General features: G+C 40.9%; 1 protein-coding gene across 1 annotated transcript; it reads left to right on the top strand.

The window, feature by feature from the left end:
• The first annotated feature begins 1,503 nt into the window (after nt 1-1,503).
• slc27a4 (solute carrier family 27 member 4) lies at nt 1,504-20,884 on the top strand. Its single transcript, XM_042394353.1, has 14 exons — nt 1,504-2,636; nt 4,216-4,377; nt 7,427-7,637; nt 7,837-8,020; nt 9,635-9,793; nt 13,197-13,266; nt 13,427-13,518; nt 13,895-14,004; nt 14,268-14,477; nt 14,819-14,945; nt 15,864-16,001; nt 16,095-16,259; nt 17,618-17,764; nt 19,004-20,884. Exons 2-14 carry the CDS (start codon nt 4,217-4,219, stop codon nt 19,159-19,161), a joined length of 1,932 nt encoding a protein of 643 aa, XP_042250287.1. The 5' UTR covers nt 1,504-2,636; nt 4,216; the 3' UTR covers nt 19,162-20,884.
• Nucleotides 20,885-21,219: the final 335 nt, after the last annotated feature.

The following is a 21,219-nucleotide window of genomic DNA, read 5'->3' as shown; positions in this document are numbered from 1 at the left end:
GTGTGACTAAAAAAAATGATGTATTTAGTTTATCAGACTCCACTTTTATAACAGGCCTGTCCATTGAATTCAACCCAAAATATGACATATCTCTGTGGTAACCTCCCCCTGAAGTTCTCTCTTGTTAAACCCACCCACTTTTTAAAAAAAAAACATAGTGGAGGACAAAAGGATATTAGGCAACTGTCAGGCTCGTTTACAGTTTCCTGCCTGTCTCCACAGAACCATCTAAAGGTTAAACTAAAAACAAGGGGCTGGGTACTTACTTCCTTTATTTTAAAAGAAAGTCCCCAGTGCTGTTCTGTTTGCCTGAAATTTTCAGTAGACAAGTGGCATAATATCCTGGGTGTGCCCTTATCTGTCTTACAAACACAGATAATGTTTCTTCTTGAGCCGATAGCAGCATATGAGCTTCACAGCCCTGATGATGCTCTGTTTGTCTGTGTGTCAATGGACGTCTGCTCTTCCTCAGGTGTAATTGTGACTGACAAGTAAAAAAGTGTGTGTGTGCACTTTTATTATCTCTCATTTGCAGGACAAAGCTTATCCTACTTTCTTATCCTCATCTTTCCATCGCCTATCATTCATTTAATATCTCACATATTAGGGTCAGAGGGTATATACTGTACCTTCATGTACCAGATGATAAATGCTGATCATGGGTCTCACAGGGTTGCAGTGTAAAGCTTTGACTTTTATCCAAGTAGGCATTTGCAGCCAACTGTTTGAAAATGGGTTACATGTAACATGTTTTGCAAGATTGTACTAATAAGTGTGTCCCCATTTATCTGAGCTCTCCAGGCCACTGGGGAAGTAACCTCTGTTAACCTTCAGCAATAACTTATTTCAGTTTGTTATAGTAGACATGTTGTAATCTCCCCTGATTATGCAATGTGTTTGTATGACATGTCACATTGTTGTAATGGAAACTGTGTAAAATGTCAGTGTCGTGTCATTCAAATATAGGCTTAAAGGACGGGTTTTTCACGTCTATCTTAAAACAATAGTCAGGAGCCCAAATGAACACTAAAATAGGTTTTTCTTGCTGTGATCATGTAAACATTTCTCCTGTTCATACTGGCCAATAGAAGATCCCTTCATAATGCACTTACAATGTAAAGAGGGAATTTAATGCTGAAAAGACTAAATGTGGCAGATATCCACTTGATATGACTAATTCAGACAGCTGAAGCCTCATATAAGCTTCAGATAAATTTTTAAACGCATTTTTGCACAAATTACTGTGGACTACACGTGTAGAATTTGGCCCCCATTACTTTCTGTACATTGAAAGTGCATTTGAAAGGGATCTTTAAATAGCCAGTATGAACAGGAGGAATGATGACAGCAAGGAAAACCTCCTTCAGTGTTCATATAGGTATCTGACTGTTGTTTTAAGACTGACTTGAGGAACCTGTCCTTTAAGCTATTCTATTGTTTGTTGTGGACTTGCAAGATTCTTCTTTGCTTAAAGTTGCAGCAATCAGCAAGGAAATACAATGTCAAAAAAATAGGCAAAGATGTGATATTATAGGCTCACTTTTAAGCATATTTCAGTACTCTCTGGCTCTGCTGTCCACATATGTGTCAGCTGCATTTACATGTGTTTAACATTCATTGGTTGCCAACCATGTGAATGCAAAGCAGGTTTTCAATTTACAGGACACGCCTCCAATCAAGACATCTACATCGTGCAATTAGGCGGTGTAGCGTTAGGTTGCAGTGAAAACCTGCAGGCTGGTGGTTCATGTGTTTCACTTTTTTTTATTATATATATTGGCCCGCAGTGGCACATAATAGTAGAGTCGAGGCTGGTGTGTAACCCTGCCCTTCCTCATTCCTCGCTCCTCCGCGGGACCCTCCTGTTGACACATACGTCTTGTGCAGTAATGAATGGACGTGGTGAGGCGGACTCCACACGCAGAGGCAGGGCTCATTTTACACCACCGAGTTCCGCATCTGGGCCTTGTCAACTGCCGGGTAGAGACTGCTGTGTGTGCTCTGCTAACCTCGCTGCTACGATGAGATGTCGATGAGAGCAGCAGAAGCGAGCAGGCAGGCAGGGCCCCACCGCATTTCCTCTCCACAACTATCGCAAATCCCGCCCCTACCGGATGTGATGTGTAAGAAATCACCGTCGCTGATTGGCTCTTGCCCCCGTCCGTCAGCGCTTATTCCTGACACACTGATGGGATGCTGTCGGCGGTGGGCGGGCGCAGCTAAGAAAATTATAAGGTCATTTGAATTACGTTTGCTAGCGAGCTTATCCGGTACAATGAACCCAGAAATGATATCAATGATTGTGACAATGAACGGATCATGATCGCGGGGTCAAAGTCGACGCGCACAGCCAGGAGAATCTGACTCCCTGAAACCACCGGAGGAGGAGAGAGAGGAGCAGCGGGTCGGTGTGGTATTAACAGCAGGAGGGGATCCCGGTGCGTGTGTCTGTCTCTCTTTCTGTGTGTGCTGTTTCTGTGAGCCTCTGTCAAGCCACAAGCGAGCGGCGGTGAGAAGCGGAGGGCGACCAGGCGAGCACATTATAAGCCGATCAAGGTGGAAACGCACACAGCGAGCTTCACGTCTGGGATTTCTGCGCAGCTACATATGCGGTGACTGCGTGAACCAAGTGCAAGGTATGTATGAAAAAAGCTGGTCACCCTCACTCTCCCCCACCCCACTCCAACCCCAGCCACAGCCCCGAGCTGACTGTGCGCCCCCGCGATGTTCAACTTTCACCGATGGGGTCCGGTGATTATTTTTGGCGAGGGCGAAAAACGGGGGGAAAGAGCCCGGCGCTGACTCCCTTGTCCTCTGACAACCTTGTGAGCGATGAGCCCCACTAAAGAGACTAGAGAGGTGGCTCGATCGGCACTTTAATTTCAGGCATGTCTCGGTCCATGAAAGGTAATCTATGTGAACGTGGACAGCATAGTCAGCGTGCCTCTTCAATCCTACAAAGAGACTGCTGTCACACTGTCCATCCGCTTCCTCGCTTTTAAGCCGATGCACGCATTTTACGCAGCGCGCCCTGCTTCCCCCCGGCGCGCCTGTTACCATGATATCCTACATCAGGTTAGCCCGATAGATAATGTCCAACCGGGTTATGACTCAAAAAGGGCCTGTCTGAAAGCGCACATGGCACGATTAGTGAAGTGCAGTCAACCCAACTGTGGGTTGAGCCTCTATGATTTCCCCTATCCACTACCGCAATATGATGCTACGCGCCTTTTAAATATCCGGGTGTAGCAGCAGCAGTGAATGATGAAGCTGTTTTTTTTTTCTTACTGCCCTCTTAATGCATTTCTTCCCCCTGACGTATGACAAATCCTGTCATGTCGGACATCCAGGGTTAACTGAATCGTCCACAGTAAATGTTTTAAATAGCAGCTGAGTTATTGCAATGGCATGATATAGACAACCACATGCAGGAAGGCAGAGCAATGACAATCTAGTCTTGACTCTAAAAACTGGCTGTACTTTCATTAAAATATCCTAAAAATGCCCAGTTGTTTGTTCTGTAATGATAAATAAAAATTAACAACCCTGCAGTGTTTTTCTTTGTAGGCTAATGAATAGATAATAAGCAGTCATGTAAGCCTATCGTTCACCGGTTTTAGGATCATCTTCCTACTGTAGCTATCAGGTAGCACTGAGCACCAATGTCAACAACATGCTGTCCTCTGTTACTCTCAGCTGTCACAGTTTGCCTTTAGTTAGGTCTCTGTAGCCTTGGGCTTTATTTACCTGTAAGAGAAAAGAACTAGGACTTTCCTTTCGGTTTTTACCAATTATGCTGAAAAAGAAAGTATTACGCTCAAATGTGTAGCTGTTTATAAATGAAATGTTTGTGTTTTGTAGTTCCTTGATTACGGCCACTTTCAACTCCCATACAAGATAAGAACTTTCAGGATACAATTAGAAGTCATTTTCTTATTTCACTTTCGTTCCTCGTTCACTACAAGCTCATGGGGCACCAAAGCTTAGTCAATGTATTAAAGTAGGCAAAGGATGTGTGTACAAAATCATTGTAGATAACATTCTTAAGTGATTTGCTTGAATACCACTGTGAAGATGCAGATTTGAGATCAGTTTTGCTCACTTAAACCTTATGTAACCTTTGTCCCAGTGAACTGATGTTTATGATCGGCAGCCATGGTCCGCAGTCTTTGGGCTATTATCTCCCTCTATTTATATGTGTGTGCATTCTTTCAGGATGCTGCGTCTATCGTGTTGCACTGCCCTGCTGTTTGTGTTGAGGCTGCTGGTGGGCTTGCCTTGGTACCAGGTTCTCCCGGCCATCCTGATCTTCTACCTGGGAAGCGGAGGATGGAGTTTCCTACAGATTTTCGCCAAAACAGTTGGCAGAGACTTACAGTAAGTGCAGGGATGTTGATGTGAAGTGAAACCTTTTGGGCTGTTGATTTTTTTTTTTTTTTTTTACTAGCTATTTTTCAACCAGTGAGGTCTTGGTTTAAACTGCTTGCTGTCACAGTGAGCCAAACCCAAAATATAGTGCAGCCTGTAAGTGTTTGGACAGTGACAAATTTTCAGTTGTTTTGGCTCTGCACCCCAGCACACTGGATCTGAAGCAGAACAATGACCGTGAGGGTGAAAGTGCTGACTTACACCTTTCTGATTTTAGGGTGTTAACATCCAGATTAACTGAAACAGTAGCCCTATCATTGTCCCATCTCACTATACAAAAACTGGGGTAGTTATAGATCTTTTTACGTATAAAAAAAGGTCATGAGTCCTACTGGGTTCATCCACCTCCATCTTTTCATTTCAAATCTTATGTACTTGATAAACAGCACAAACAACTGAAAACTTGTCTCTGTTCAAACAATTACAGACATCTCAACAGTTCCTGAAGATCAGTTGTCATCAGTTAAAACAAGACCTTTGACACAGTAAAACAAATTTGACATTTGTACACACTGTGGTTAGGCATAAAAATTGTGCCATACATCCACCAAAAATGTTGCAAGTCTTTGATAAGATTACTGGCAAAGACATTAGTCTTGATAAGTTAGGACTATAAACCAGAATTATAGTTCACCACATCTCAATCGAATGATATGTGATGAAATAATGATATTGACTCATATTGATACACAGTAATCTCTAAGTTAGTTATTAAAAGCACGCATCCCACAAAGTACACTCTGAATAAATAATTTCAATATTTCAGTGTCATTACACTTGATAAGGACATTATGCAGTACTTTGTCCATATTATGAAGGAGGAACATGTGCAAGTAAAGCCTCTTATAGCACCGAAAAAATGCGGGCCGTCATGTTTGAAAGAAGTCACCGGTTGAGACCTGAGGCTCTTTTACAGCCAGCGTTAGTAACCAGCTGCATATTCCTGTTGTGTGTTTCAGAACTTTGTGGCAGAGCAGGTAGCCTGAACTATTTTAGACAAAGGACAATGGAGGGCAGGGGGGAGGTGCGAGGCTTTTAACTGTCTTACCTAAAGCCAATATTTACAGTTGGAGGTTACCATGGTAATTGGTTTGTGGTTAACTTCCTTTTTCCCCCTGAATAGCTCCAATAGTGGTAAAACAGGAAATTGTAAAAGACGAGAAATAAACCAAAGTGCTTTTCTGTGACCCATTGACTACAAAAAATGGCCTCTGTTCTCAGATCCCAGTTCCCAAGGCTATATGTTTTTTTAAATTGTCATATAATAAGAGTAATCCCTTTCCTCTTATTTACATGTATCACTACACATGGCACCTAGCTGGGTGCACCTGCTCAGAAATACTGCAGCAGATGCAAATATCCCTAATACAGTTTATTAAGAACATAGTTCTGATAAAGCTGCAGTTATTTGTCTATGTATTGACAATATCTGAAACCTCAGGGTTAAAAATTCACCATATAACCCTGTGAAAGCATTCCTTTTCCACAGTGACTCATGATTTTTTATTGGGTAAATGTACTGTGACAGGGCTCAGGTATTCACACTGTAAGAAGCACCATTGGTTCACATCTTAATGCCATTGTACACTAAACCGACCTCCAGTATACACAATTCTGTCCCTGCAAATGCCAGTGACTGTCTCTGGGTGGTTTGGTGGGCGTAAAGCATCTGTGTTTGTTAGAATTTTTTTTAAACAGAGTTTTATTTTAACTTAACGATGCTGTGCAGTGCAGTTTTTTGCTAATTAGAAACTCCACTCATGAATAAAGAACCCACTATTTGAAATTATAGAAGTTAATCATACCAGTGTTATTTTGGGTCTTACATAGTTTTCATACAATTAAATGGTTCATGCAGCTCATCTGTTGCATAACAAAGATCTCCAAACAGCTTTATTTCGACCAAGTGTACTATTGAAGTGACTGAAACAGCTGTGCAACTATAAACTATGTTTATCTAGACCAACATCAAACTAATCCCCTGTGTAGTGATAAAGATGTCATTACCATCAAAGTGTAGCCAGAAGTAACTCAATAACTGGCCTAATAGATTTTTATGATGTTTCAGTAATTATACAGTACTTTGTAACATGCCCACTATCTGTACCTTTGCACCATAAATGTAAAGTATGGAGTGGGATGCTTCCATGTAGGCAGACTTTGCCCCCTCGGACCCGACCAGCCATCTCTGTTGTGACATTTTATGTTTATTGTTGTTACGTTTTGCACATTATAGGTAAGAGATGACCTTAGTTGGTCAACTATACATTTAGATGAACCTCATAGTGTTTTGATCTGAACATCAAATGACTCCAAATGACAATACTGGTAATTTTGCATGTTTTAGCTGCATAGCTACACATTACACACACTTCATATTATTGCTGACCTTTATCCAAACAATATCCGAGGTCTCAGCATCCATGCCTCCACTGTGCAGGACTGACTATTTTGCAAAAGTCACATTACTGCTGCATGGTTATACAATTGCAAATACTGTCTGTTTTCCTCCCAAACCAAAACTTTTTAAACTCATGAGCAACCAAATTCACATTATTCTTTCCATAATTTCCATAATTATGTATAGTCTGTCTTGTTTGGTTGATTTTCTGATATTTTGATGCATGAATACAATGCTTTTTGCCAGCAGAGTCTCAAATTTCAGATGTCTAAGCATCCTTGGAAGCACCAACAAGGAGAGTTTTCAAGAAAGTTCCTTTTTGCAGTTGCAATACTATGTAATGGTAACATGGTAACAACAACAAAATGAAAGCAACAAAATATTAATAACACAATGAACTGAAAGCAACACCTGCATGAAAGGTGGGAAATCCATCTAAAAACTTGTGTTCTTGTGCTAAAACCTGCAAAACCAAAAACTAACAGTATGTCTTTTAGGTGAGGGGGATTGGCCTTTACATCAAATGGCAAAAAGGAAGAGATATTCTAACTTGCTGTTTTACCCTTTTTAATAACATATTTTTTCTTGTTCCTCCAGTGCGGCGGTAGTGTTATTGAGGGTAAAAATGAACGTCAGACGCCACCTCAAAGAAAAGAACACTATTCCGAAGATCTTCGCTGAAACAGTCCGCCGCCACGGGGACAAAACAGCACTGATCTTCGAAGGGACTGGGGAGAGATGGACCTTCCACCAGTTAGATGAATACTCCAACAAAGTGGCTAACCTGTTGCTCCAGCGAGGTTTCAAGGTAGATCCATAAAACAAGATATCCCAAAGAGCTTCTTAATTGTCATTGTCATTTCTCTTAATTGTCATAACTCTCTCTGATGTCATTTCCATCCTGGAGGTGACTCCTTTATGGAGAGTCAAGTTAAATAGAAAGAAATGTCAGTCATCACTTGATGACAATCTGTTTGACAGCTCCTCTTTTTTTTGTTTCCCTTCAGGAGGGTGACGTGGTGGCCCTTTTCATGGAGAACAGGTCCCAGTATGTGGGCCTGTGGCTGGGCATGGCCAAGATCGGAATAGAAGCCGCTCTCATCAACTTCAATTTGAGACTTGAGGCCTTGGTCCACTGTGTCACCATCTCCAATGCCAAGGCTGTGGTGTTTGGGTCAGAGCTGACTGATGGTAAGAGTAGTGAGGATTGAGGATATACATATTGTTATGTGCACATAATACTAACAGATAATATAAGTAATAGTACTATCTGCAGCAGGTTTAAAGCCAGAAATCATAAGTTTGTCTCAGAGGGCTTTTCAGTTTGTACAGCATTGACTTTTGCTGATGAATGTTGTTCTGCTTCCGCTGAGATGAGAAAGGTGAGTGTTGCAGCAAGAAAGCATCATAAAAGATAGATGGGTTTGAAGAAGGTGTCTCCTCAATATCAGTCAATGGAGCTTTTAAACTGCTAATGAATGGAAAGAAAGGAAAAAGTAATGAAGAGGGAAGTGGAGAAATGTCACCATTATCGATCTGCAGTGTTCGGGACTGAAAAGAAAACTGACTGATAAAAGATAAACTGAAACAGATAAGAGGTGTATGAGGAGAGATGGGGTGACCTACAGCACTGAGATGCAGACAAAGATATCCAGCTAAAAATAGATTATACTGTAAACTCATGATCTTCAAACAAACAGCATACAACCTGTGATTGATTTTGTTTTTTACAGAATATTTTTTTAGGGTTAAAGTTGGACTAAAAATGAAAACAACAACAGAGCTGATGTAACGCAACCACTGTAAAGCCCTGTTGAGTCATGTATTTTTTTTGTAAATTAGCAATATAACTCATAAAACTCTTCATAAAACTCTTGTTTTAATGGATAATCATTTCAGCACATATAATAATTACATACCTCAATGTTTTTCTACCACGTATTACTGGTCTTGACCTTATATTTTTGATATTGACTAATGGAAGTAGTTACTAAGCGACTGTTAACAATAAGATTAAATGAACCATGAGATTAAATTCAGCTATAATATTTGTGTGTTTGTGATTTTTTTTTTTTTTTTTTACTTTTGGATTTGAATGTCCAAATAGAACTAATTACCTTTAATAATGTCTCATCTCATTACCCACAGTGTAATATTAAACATGCCTTTTATTGCTTGGACTTGGGATGCATTAGTAATATAAAATTGCAGCTCAGTAGAATGGTCAAACATAAATTGGAGATCTATTTCAATCTCCTCATGACCCTCTTTTGGGTCCCTGCCCAATTTGAAAAGCCCTGATCTCAACAGCCATAAAGAGTGAATGAGCTTTGAGCCATTCGTCCTGGGATCCTGGACCCCATCATGTGCTTTATGCCTTTAAGTAATTGGAAACGCAGCCTCTTTGCTACCGAACAGGCCAAAGTCAAGCCAGTAGCATAAGTACTGAGCCAGCATGACATAAGGCTTTTAAATTAAGATACAATGTCTGTTTGCAGGGGGAAATATGAGAGCTATTACAATATGTTGTTTCCCTCCTTCTGTCTGCTTCTCTCACTGTGACAGTACTGACACTTTCTTCTTTTTGCCCTTCTCTTTTGTTACACCGCTCTTCCTCCTTTTATGTCAAAGTATTTCTCTTTTGTCTTTCTCCCTCCCCACCTTCCACCTGACACCCTAAGGCATTTTCTGTCCCCTATTACCTTGCCCAATGCCAAACCATCTTTCATCACATGTAGTTCTCTTGCAATGTGGGATTGTAAAATTGATCTAATTTACTCTAATGTGTTTCCCTTGCTCCCATAGCGATGACCGAGATCCACAGCTCAATGGGAAAGTCAGTGCAGCTGTTTTGCTCCGGAGACTGGGACGCCAAACGTGTCCCACAGGGAACCGAGTGCCTCGAGCCCCTGCTGGCTGCCGCCCCGTCTCACCTGCCCAGCCGGCCGCAACGCTGCTTCACAGGTAAGAACGCCATGGTCATCAAGTCCCTCATAACCAATTGGGATACGAGTTTCCCCAGCTATGTTAATAGATTGAAGAATTTTATTTAACAAGAAGCTGTTTGACAGATGCTTTTTGGAGTCCTTTTCTGTGGTGTATTAATAATTCAGCAACCGACATCAGATGTCCTGGTCATCAGTAATAAAAATTTCGAACGTTGCCTCCTGTCAAAATAGCAACACCCACTCTAACCAAAGCAAAGCAGAAATTTCCATTTGTTTGCATGTACAAATAGTCTGGCAGCACTGAAGTTGACGAGTGGTGAGTAATACTTGTGGGGTCTAGCATTGACTCACAGTCAGAAATCACATAATAAATCATTTTTAGGACTGAAACACACTGAATTAAAATGTCAATAATATTTTCTCTGCATCGAGGTTTCTTTTTTTGTTTTTTAATTTTTTTATACAGTAGGCGTATTAAAAAGTATACAGTTTCACTGTTGATTATTTTAGAAATTATTATGTTACTGCTATTAAATATATGTATGACTTTAAATAAGAATGGAGCCAGACAGAAACTTATTTACATATATCCCAAAATCACAAATTTTCCTCTAAGGACTTTATGATCTATACAACATATGACACTCTCTATACTTAGACCCTCTGTTCGAAAAGGGAAAAACTTGCAAAAAGACATAAAGCAGGAAAAAAAGGAAGAAACAACAGAGGAGAAATCCCTCTTCTATGATGGACAGACATGCAGTAGATGTCATGTGTACAGAGTTGACAGAAATAACGATAATAGCATTTCACTATGGAGAAACAGAATGACAATATCAGGTAGCTAGAATAGTTAATAATAGGTTTTTGTTATTGTCTCCACTATTAAGCATTTCATGTTTTTTATTTTATCCACTAATCAGTTATCTCTCATCCAGAACAATATGAATCGACTTCTACCTGCTCACTCGCTTTTGCTATAGGATACTTCAACACTACATGAATAGTATATAAAAAAGTACAGCCCTGGTCAATATCAAGAAGAAGAAGAAGAATTAAGCCAACTAATTAAAAAAACAGAATGTTTGACTGATTAAATTATAACGAAAGGTCCATATTTAAGCATGAACTGCAACAAATATCAGCACAGCTTTCATTAGTTGATGATAACAAATCTGTGGAGAGATTTTCTGTCATTCTTCACAGATAATTCTTATCTTATCAGCTGCTCTTTGCTGGAGGGCTTTTGTTGAGCTACGTCCGTCTTTAAAATACTCTAAAGGGGTTCAGTTGGATTCAGGTCAGGGGACATACTTGGTCAGGTCATAGTTTTCACTTTCTTCTTCTTTGAAAGCTCTTATGTGATTTTTTGCAGTGTGTTTGGGATCACTGTCATATTGGAAGATTTCTATCCTTCCAACTTTCTTGAGACTGGTATCCATCTTTTTGTTCAGTAATTGGGTAGAGAAAACTTGCATTCATAGTGCCATCTATAAATGTCATCTCTCCTACACCTTTTGCACTCAATACAGCCCCATATCAGCACACTCCTGCCTCCATGTTTCACAGTTGGCACTATGCAGTCACTGTGGTAGTCCTGGCCGGGTCCATGCCAAACCCCATCTGATCAAAACAAATTTATTTTGGTTTCATCTGACCAAACAATGTGCTGCCAATATTCATCAGGCTTCTATTCATGTTCTTTGGCAAAGTTTAATCTTGCAGTTTCATACTGTTTTGTGAGCAATGGTTTTCCTCATGCAATGTCCTTTGCACTGTCTGAGCACTCACTGAAATACCAATTTCCACAGATGATCCTTGTGCCAAGTCAAAAGCACTTGGTGGTCTGTTTTTCAATGCAAGGTTGCTTAAATAGCTAATTGTGCGTGTTATAATTTTTCGAGGACGACCACTGGGCCTTCTGTTATTGGTAGTGCAGTATGGGTCCTCCTGTACCTCCTCACCACCGCTGCAACTGTGCTTTGGCTTCTGTTCAGTAGCCTACTGATGATCTTGTACCCTTTCCCTCCTTCTTGCTCAGGAAATTCCTCACCATGTGGAGCCACGTTGCATAAGCCACAACCCAGGCCAAAATTGAGAAAATAGTGGTGTTCCTAGGTTCTTTTATAACGTTGTTAATCAGTCTTGATTGGAAGTCACAGTTGTAATCATTTTTGTTTCAATGGTCACAGGCGTACTCACTATTGTTGCATTGTGATTGTACTGTGACACCTGTATTTTCAATTTAATCTAATCATTTAACAATTAAGTGTTGCACAGGGGTGTACTCAGTTTTGTTGTGGACTGTAATTACTGATAGCCACGCAGGCTTATGCAGCAATAAAACCTGTGACCTTTGGCCATGTTGAAATATGGCAAAATGTTGGTGATGTGCACAGATTGCAGCCAAATTGCATGTGGAGATGATAAGAAATGTGTGTGTACACATACAGTAGGTTTTGTAGTGTGTAAATGACTGAGGAGCTTCTTATTCAACTTGGTAGTTCATTTAGTTCATTTTGGGTCCCAGATCTCTCTTAACTGAATCTAAAGCCAATTTGCTACGTCTGGATGCAGGATTCTCAGTCTGATCAGGGCATCTGTGCTGTCACAGAGAAAAAACTGACTTACTGTAATGGTCTAATTTTCATTATCTATTAAAGAGAGATTCTGTTTTTTTCTGCCTCAGTCCTTCAGAGCTGTAACTTTGATACAATGAGCTATCAAAAACGTTCTGATCAAAGGCATTTCAATAAAGCACAGCTAATCAGAATTTAGCAATGTTTAAGATAAGGTAAGATAAGATGAGATATACTTTATTGTCCCGCAAAGGATATTTGTCTTGGGCTCCAAGCTGCTGTATCACACAGCACACTTGCCGACAATGTCACAACGCACATGAACACATAGAACATAGATCACACTTACATACATACATTCAAGATTAAACATTCATTGGAAAAAGAGTAAACTGAAGCTGCATTCAAACACGATAGATAGATCGATCATTTTTACGTACTCAAGCACATGCTGGTGTAATTTCACATTTTTTGTTGATATGTACTGCAAATGATAAATTGACTGCATTTATATAAAGCCTTTCTAGTCTTCTGACCCCTCAAAGGGCTTTACACTACATGCCATCATTCACCCATTCACACACACACATTCATACACTGATGGCAGAGGCTGCCATGCAAGGTGCCAACTGCTCATCAGGAGGAGTTTCTAATGCTCATTCACACACACACACTCACACACACTGGTGGCACAGCCTTCGGGAGCAATTTGGGGTTCAGTATCTTGCCCAAGGACACTTCCACATGCGGACTAGAGTAGCCGGGGATCGAACCAACGATCCCCCTGAGCCCAGCAGCCCCCGTAAAGTTAACTCACTATCACTGTGCTGTCTGTTTCAGATCGCCTGTTCTACATCTACACGTCAGGAACCACTGGGATGCCTAAAGCTGCTATCGTTGTGCACAGCAGGTAGGAAGGAGCCATGTAGCTAACTACCTCACACACAGGAACTGCAGCTGCTCTTTTTGTTGATCCATTTAGCTTTTGTGTTGTACAAATACTGTTAGAAGAGGATGAGAGAGAAGTGCATGACATTTTTATTTTTTTTATATCCCACTCTGGTTTTCAGATACTACCGCATGGCAGCTTTGGTGTATTATGGCTTCAGGATGACATCAGATGACGTGTTGTATGATTGCCTTCCGCTCTACCACTCAGCAGGTAAATCTGTTACTCTGTGTGTGTTAAGAGTTCAGATTCAAAGTTACAATGTATGCAACTTGTCCTCGTGTCAGCAAGGACATTTGCTCTTTTTCCTTCATTCAGTATAATTCCTGATATTTCTAATAATGTGATTTTTACTTTATTTAGCATGAGATGGTGAATGTTGAAAATCTACAATAAAAAAGAAAAAGGGTGTCAATGTTCATCCTCTGTTTTTTTCTGTCAATTAGGCAGAATGTCATGTACAAATAATGTCACAGACAAACAAAGACTAATAATGTTTATGTGCTATTCATTATTTTAATGAAAGAAGAAGTTGCACATCTGTTGCTTTATGTCTTGGTTCTGATAATTCATATTTGTTTGTCCACAGGTAACATTGTGGGAGTGGGCCAGTGTATAATACACGGCATGACTGTAGTCATCAGAAAGAAGTTCTCCGCCTCTCGTTTCTGGGACGACTGTGTCAAATACAACTGCACGGTAAGCATGATTTAGATAACAAGTCTCCTCCACAGATTCAATGGGCAGTCCAGCACACCGCAATCTCACCGTGTTGCTGAAAAGACATCTTTCCTGTCACTTTCATAAAAAATAATCTCAAGATTTGATGTTATTCCCCAGTTAAGCTCTTTAAATCCCTTCATTATTGCAAGCTTTGTATTAAATCGGTAATTAGCCTAGACCTGTCTCATAACTAAACTTTACCTAATCTCTCACCACCATCTTCCTCCTTCCCCCTTTAGATTGTGCAATACATTGGTGAGATCTGCCGGTACTTGCTGAACCAGCCAATTCGGGACATGGAGAAGCAGCATCGGGTGCGCATGGCACTGGGCAACGGCCTGCGTCAGTCCATATGGGAGGAGTTCATGAACCGCTTCAATATCCCACAGATCGCAGAGTTCTACGGAGCCACAGAGTGCAACTGCAGCCTGGGCAACTTCGATAACAAGGTGGGAATGCGTCCTGCAACAAAATGGTGATTGAAAAATGAGTGATAGAGCTCCAAAATCCTCTTCATGTAAAGTGCTCTTTTGTTCTAAAAATGCGTTATTTTCTCAGTTTTGGTAGCCTCTCATCGATATAACACAACACACTGCACTCCCACTCGCCATACATTTGGACAGAGCCTGATGATCAAATGGAAACAAACATGATGAATCACTAGAATGGAACATTTGGCACAGGAGTTGTTTTTGCTGTTATTTACTCTGGCTGGAAATTGTCTGCCTTTCACTTTCCTCGCCACACTAAAAGCTTTGTGGATGTTGATATTTTCTTGTCCATCCTCCAGGTTGGAGCGTGTGGCTTCAACAGTCAGATTCTACCCTTCATCTACCCCATCAGACTGGTGAGGGTCGATGAAGAGACCATGGAGCTCATTAGAGGACCTGATGGCGTCTGCATTCCCTGTAAACCTGGTAGGTTTACTGTATACGTTTACATTTATTAGAGAGCACCACTATCAGCGTTTTGCAGTTGTTGTTTTTTTTTTTCTGGAAGTTTTTAACATCAGATTTCACTGGCTGAACACTCAACTCGTAGCTTAATAGGCTCACACCTGGGCTTCCATTGATAAACTAATCAGAGAGCTAGAGAGCCTGCAATTAATCAAAATTATAGCGTAGCATTGAGTTCAGAATATATAGCCGTTTTCACACATGAACTACAGACATGTGTGTCAGACGCCTTCTCACCTACTGGAAATACTCTGTTTGGTTTAGGCAAGGGGTGAAAGAGGCAGGACCTGATGCAAAAAAGTACGCTGAGGTTGTAATTCAGTGTTTTTAAGCTTTTGACCAGAAATTGCTGAAATTGATTGATCGCTAGAAGCCAAAGACGTTGTATTTAAGTTTATGTTCTGCTTGTTCAACGGTTGTTTGATAAATTGCTAACACCGTCTCCCTTACTGCGGGATTTTGTTGCACTTACTGCAGCGAGCAATTGCAGTCTACTCGCTTTCCGTGCATTCTCCGGAGAATTCACTGCTGTATTCACACATGGGCTCGATCGGACATTACACGGATTTTGTACCGGGGAGCTGGCAGGGTAAAGTCTGTTTAACGTCCAGTCTGACTGATTCGGACATTTGCGTTCACACATACAGCTCCTCCAGGTATAGTCCGGAAAATTTCAGGGTTGCAGTGCACGTGTGAAAGGGGCTTATGCGATGCAATGTAGACCTGCACAGACACTCCTCTCTGAAACCCGTGATGGAGCACAAACAATCCACTTTGTGTTGTGAAAATGGCCATTTGATTTCATATGAATGCCGCACAAATCCCTCTGTTCTCACACAAATACATTCTCTCACTCTTTCTCTCTCTCGTTCTCTCTAGGCGAGCCTGGCCAGCTAGTCGGCAGGATCATTCAGAATGACCCTCTTCGGAGGTTTGACGGCTATGTCAACCAAACAGCGACCAACAAGAAGATTGCCCAAAGTGTCTTTAAGAAGGGAGACAGTGCCTATCTCTCTGGTCAGTCTCACACACACACACACACATATATATATATTGACATATTCATCTTGTTCCATGCCAACTGATCTTTAATCCCCCTGCTCTCACCAGGTGATGTGTTGGTCATGGATGAATGCGGCCACATGTACTTCAAGGACCGGACAGGTGACACTTTCCGCTGGAAAGGAGAGAACGTCTCAACCACTGAGGTGGAGGGGACTCTCAGCAGGCTGCTTGACATGAAAGATGTAGTTGTATATGGAGTAGAAGTACCAGGTAAAATCTTTTAACATACCTGCTCGAATATGTGCCCTCATTTGAGATTAAAGGGACATTCCTCAATTTGTGCCCAAAAAAGTATTACATTTAAATTTAAATTATGTCATTTGACAGACGCTTTTATCCGAAGCGACTTACAAACGAGGCAAGACAATCAATCTCTAGAGGACAGTGACTCAGACAGAGCTGTGGTACAAATACTCAAATAGCTGACAGGTGCAAGTACAATGAGAAAATGTTACACAAAGAGCGTTTTTTTTTGTTGTCTTTTTTATAGATATATATATATATATAATTATTAAAGTAAGAAACAACTGGAATTAGACAATTGCATAAGAAATTCCATAAACAACAAGAAAGAGGTGCAACAATCAACAAAGTGCTAAAAGTTAAGTGGCTCAAGGTGGTTCAAAGAGCTTTCAGGCGTTTCTTGAATTATTAATATTATTATTATTATAGTATTATTTTGGTTTGGAGCTATGCAAGCTTTGCTTAATTTGGGCTTCTATTAGTTCCTTTATTATTCTATGTGTAGTCATTTCTCAGTTGGGTCTTCTGTACTTCACTTCCTCAGCCTCTTGGGACAACATTACGTAACAATGGAAACAAAAAAAATTGACTACAACTTCAAAAAGTACATCTGGACCACAGATTCCTCCTGTTCACTCTAGATCTTGGGCTTGTTTCCTTTTCTACCTCTTCACCTGTAGCCACATGCTTTTTTTTGTTCACAGTTATGCTTTAAAATGTAGGCAAAACACTCCAGTACGATGGATGCTAAAATGCATTCAAAAATGTAATTTTAAGATACTTTGTACTGTGTCTCAAATGAAAGAAAAACAAGGTAGACATACAGTATGTAACATGTGAATGATCTAATGCGACAGCTGAAGTTTACAGTATTTAGTTTTGCAGACACTGGCAGAGAGGTGTTGGCAGGTTTTTCGTGCCCTCTGGACTTACAGCATTGTATAGAGAGATGAACTCTAAACAAATTTTGACAAGAGCCACACTGTGAAAAAGCTGTTAGGTTAAAGTTATTACTGCTGATGTATGTTGACTTAGGGTTAACTTAATGTGATAGGAAATTAATTATACTATTATGAAACGTCATCACTCATAAAGCTGAGCTGTTGTTGAGGCTCTGCAGTCTGAATGACATGAAAGACGAATCACAGATGCCTATTCCCTGTTGCTGTTAGATGTAGAAGTAAATGAATACTGCCAGACAACTCTCATTTGTGAAGCTGGATCTCTTGTACGAAGGGGAAGTGTACAAATGAGATACTCTTTGCATAAACACACACATCTGTCTGACCATAAACTTAAACATATATGTGTTTCCGCATGTGCAGGAGCAGAGGGAAAAGCCGGAATGGCAGCCATCGCTGATCCGTCTCACTCCACTGACCTGGAGAAGTTTGTGAAGGACATGGACAAGGCCCTCCCTCCGTACGCCAAACCTGTCTTCCTCCGTTTCCTTCAGGAGGTCAACAAGACAGGTAAAGCGCTCTTTTCACTGCTGTTTGTGTAAAACATTCAACCAACAACTGAGATTTTTAGAAGTTAAGATGAACTTCATTTTTATGTCTGTGCAATATGACAAAAATTACAATTGGAGTTAAATCGTGAACTATCATAGTTACTTTCTGGTGTGCCCTCATTTTATTTTTCTGATTTTTAATTTTAGTTTTCACAAGACAGATAGGAGAAAATTATATCATCCAATATTTTGAAAATCTGTATCAAATTATTCAAGACAGATCCATACCAGTGAAGTCAATGTACAAATGTGTAAATTTATTTCTAAGCCATATTACAGTCATGGATCTGGTGCGCTAGTGATTATTTACTGCAGCAGGACGGGGTTTGTGGGATTGACACAAAATAAACTGTACTGCATGTGTTCATGGTAATGAAGGAACATGTTGCCCAGTGCAGTTGTGTGCTTACTAATGTGTTATTTACAGTTTTTCTCAGTTGCTTTGGCGCAATTGTTGAATGGAAATGTTATTTCACAACACTGTGTGAAATAGTCAAACTTCACATATTGTCAAATCTTTAAAGGGGCAACTCCTATCATCATTTCTCAAACACGTTTACATCACATGGGGCAAAACTGAGTTTGCTGTACCACAGTTATACTGAACATGGACCAAGCAGACATCAGAGAGGGACAATAGACAGAAGGAAAGACGTGCAGAGGCTACATGCTGCCTGTGAGGACGTCACAGTCACAGTAAAGACATGTAGGGAGGGTTAAACCGTGCCAGAAAGTCTTCTTAAGTGTGTATTGAAAAGGCAAAAATCTGATGATTTTGTCCTAAGATAAGAATAAGAAATTGCATAAAGAAACACAATTTGAATGTCCTCAGTCATACTGGCACAGTTTTGTTGGCAGTGATGCAATAGTTAATTAACTTCCTGTTGACACGAGTGAAATGTTTTGTAAGAAAAATTAAGTGATGTTCTGTTCAGTAAGAAATGGTGTGGTGTTTGTTCTTAGTGTTTTGAGAAATGTTGTGCTTAAGCAATTGAGAAAAACTGTATTAGTTGTTGCAGGACAACAATGGAGGTCTGTGGAACATTAAGGAATAAGCTGTATTAAGCTTTATACGCAGACTTGTTAGTAGAATCAGTTCATTGTTTGTTTTTGGACTTTTCACAGGATTTGACCTGTGCAGTGCAGTAATTTTGAAACTGCTTAGTGTTACTGTATTCTTTGTGTCTCCCCATCTCAGGAACGTTCAAATTTCAGAAGACGGACTTGCGTCGGGACGGCTTTGACCCCACCGTGGTGTCAGACAGACTGTACTTCCTGGATTCCAGCAGAGCACGTTACGTGCCGGTGGACGAGGAGCTTTACCGCTCCATACTGTCAGGGAAACACAAATTGTGATGACCAGGCTGACCACTACATCTACACACGTACATGCAGACACTCACTCACACACACACACACACACACACACACACACACACACACACACACACACACACACACACACAAGCGCACACACATACAGATACAGAAAAGAAGACAATATTGTGCGACCAGGATAGCAGACTGCAGGACCCTGTCCCCATATACACAAATAAATACATAAAAAGTAATAGCCATACACACTCCGTGCACCCTGACTCAAATGCCAACACATTTATACACACACACACACACACACACACACACACGTACACATTGTATTCCCAAAACCACTTTGCTCTTTGATCCCTAAAACCAGACTTATGCACGCCACAAACATACACACACCGCACCACTCCATCCATCCCTCCCGAAATCTCCCCGGCAACTCCTCTCGCTACCTCAGCAAACACAGAGAGAGGCACAAACCCAGTAACCAGGTCTGTTTGATAACTTGAAACCACTCGTCATGGCCGCATAACCCCCTGCACACACAGCTGTCAAACAGCCCCGCCTGTCCGTACTGGTCCATCAAACCAGATGTTTTGCTGGAGGGGTGGGGAAGGGGGTGCACCACCACTGGGAGGGATGAGGAATGCAGGCTGCCTGGCATCCAGAATGCAAAAACATGAAACTATGGATGACCATAAACTTGATGGATGCTTAAGAGGAACATGGATCAGTGTGTGGGACATTTGAGGGACCTATGAGGACCTAAACTGTCTCTCTGTTCATTTGTTTTGCAAAGAGCCTGGAGTCTCTACTGTTCGACTTCACCTGCACAATTAGCCAGCAGCGACAAATATATGTGACAGCTACATCTTTTCTCTACCCAAGGTCTACTTGACCTCTCTGGTCTCCTAGTCTTCATTTCCACTCCTCTGGCTCTTTGCCACAAAGGGCTTGAGATGAAAATGAGGAAAGGTCACCAAGTTTTTTTTTCTTTTTGTTTGTTTGTGTGTTTTTTTTTTTTTTTTAAGGGAACAATGTAAGGATGTGAGGGATTTTGGAAAGCCTTTGACATGTAAAAGTTAAATTAGACCAGTGGTTGAAGATGTACTTTAAGTGCAATAGGGCTCCAGCGTTTGCAGTGCAATAATCAGCCACACCACACGAGAGCTGATATAAAACAAAGCTTTGTATTTAAATATGTCTGCATCACACCAAATATATTTAAGTTGTAGTGCTTGTTTACATATTTAAGAGAAGTCTTAGTTATTTATGTCATTGTTGTAAGCTTTCTTTTTTTTTTTTGTTATAGTGCAAATGTATCAGTTTTTTTTTCTGCTTTATGTGTATCCAAATCTGTGCTATCACAGCTCTTAGAGTCCTCAAAAATGAAGTTGCAGCATGCATTTTATATCAGCTGCTAGAACACAAAGTAATGTGATCTGACTGATTCAACCCTGGGCTAAATACATGGGGCTATTTCCATAAACACCGAGCTAATGTGCAGCTTGGTTGTGTGGCTGTATTGTGCAGGTTTTGTCCTAAAAGGTAGACTTCACCTATAATAGGGTATGTGTGTGTGTGTATTATTCTGAAACATATGAAGAGGACTCGACTGAAGCAAAAGAAGCACCAGATCACCTGATTGAGCGAGGACTTTGTGTTTTCTGGTGCTAAAGAGGGATGTTCCGCCGCGTTCAAGAGAGCCGAAAGATCCAAAGATTTAAATGGTTGGAGTAGGGAAACTGGAACTTGGGGTGGGTGGGGGGGGGGGGGGGGGGGGGTATGTCGAAATAGAGCAGTAGAAGAAGAGAAAATGTGACATGTGTCATCGATGTTATGTCTGTTTTTGCAGTACAGTATCTGTCATCAGAGGTTGTAGCAGCATGAATGAGCATCATCAACCACAAGCAGAGCACTGTGCCTTACTGTGAGTTCACCTCCCAGATTCACAGGCCCTGGCCCAAACATACAGTAGTATCTCATACAGCATGTCCTCCACCTTCACTCTCTTCATTCAGCTTCTATCTTCCATTAGCTCTTTTGTCTGTCTCTTGAGTTCCCTGTCATTGTAGCCTCACGAAG

This window comes from Thunnus maccoyii, chromosome 19 (assembly GCF_910596095.1).
Source record: "Thunnus maccoyii chromosome 19, fThuMac1.1, whole genome shotgun sequence".
Taxonomy (NCBI): Eukaryota; Metazoa; Chordata; class Actinopteri; order Scombriformes; family Scombridae; genus Thunnus; species Thunnus maccoyii.
Note: the sequence above shows the minus strand (reverse complement) of the source record. Positions and strands in the feature narration are given on the sequence as shown.

Coding starts and splice junctions, on each gene's coding strand:
- slc27a4 (XM_042394353.1), top strand. CDS start 4,217: ATGCTGCGTCTATCGTGTTGCACTGCCCTGCTGTTTGTGTTGAGGCTG. Junction 14,005..14,267: donor GTGTCAAATACAACTGCACG/GTAAGCATGATT, acceptor TTCCCCCTTTAG/ATTGTGCAATACATTGGTGA. Junction 14,946..15,863: donor CTGCATTCCCTGTAAACCTG/GTAGGTTTACTG, acceptor CGTTCTCTCTAG/GCGAGCCTGGCCAGCTAGTC.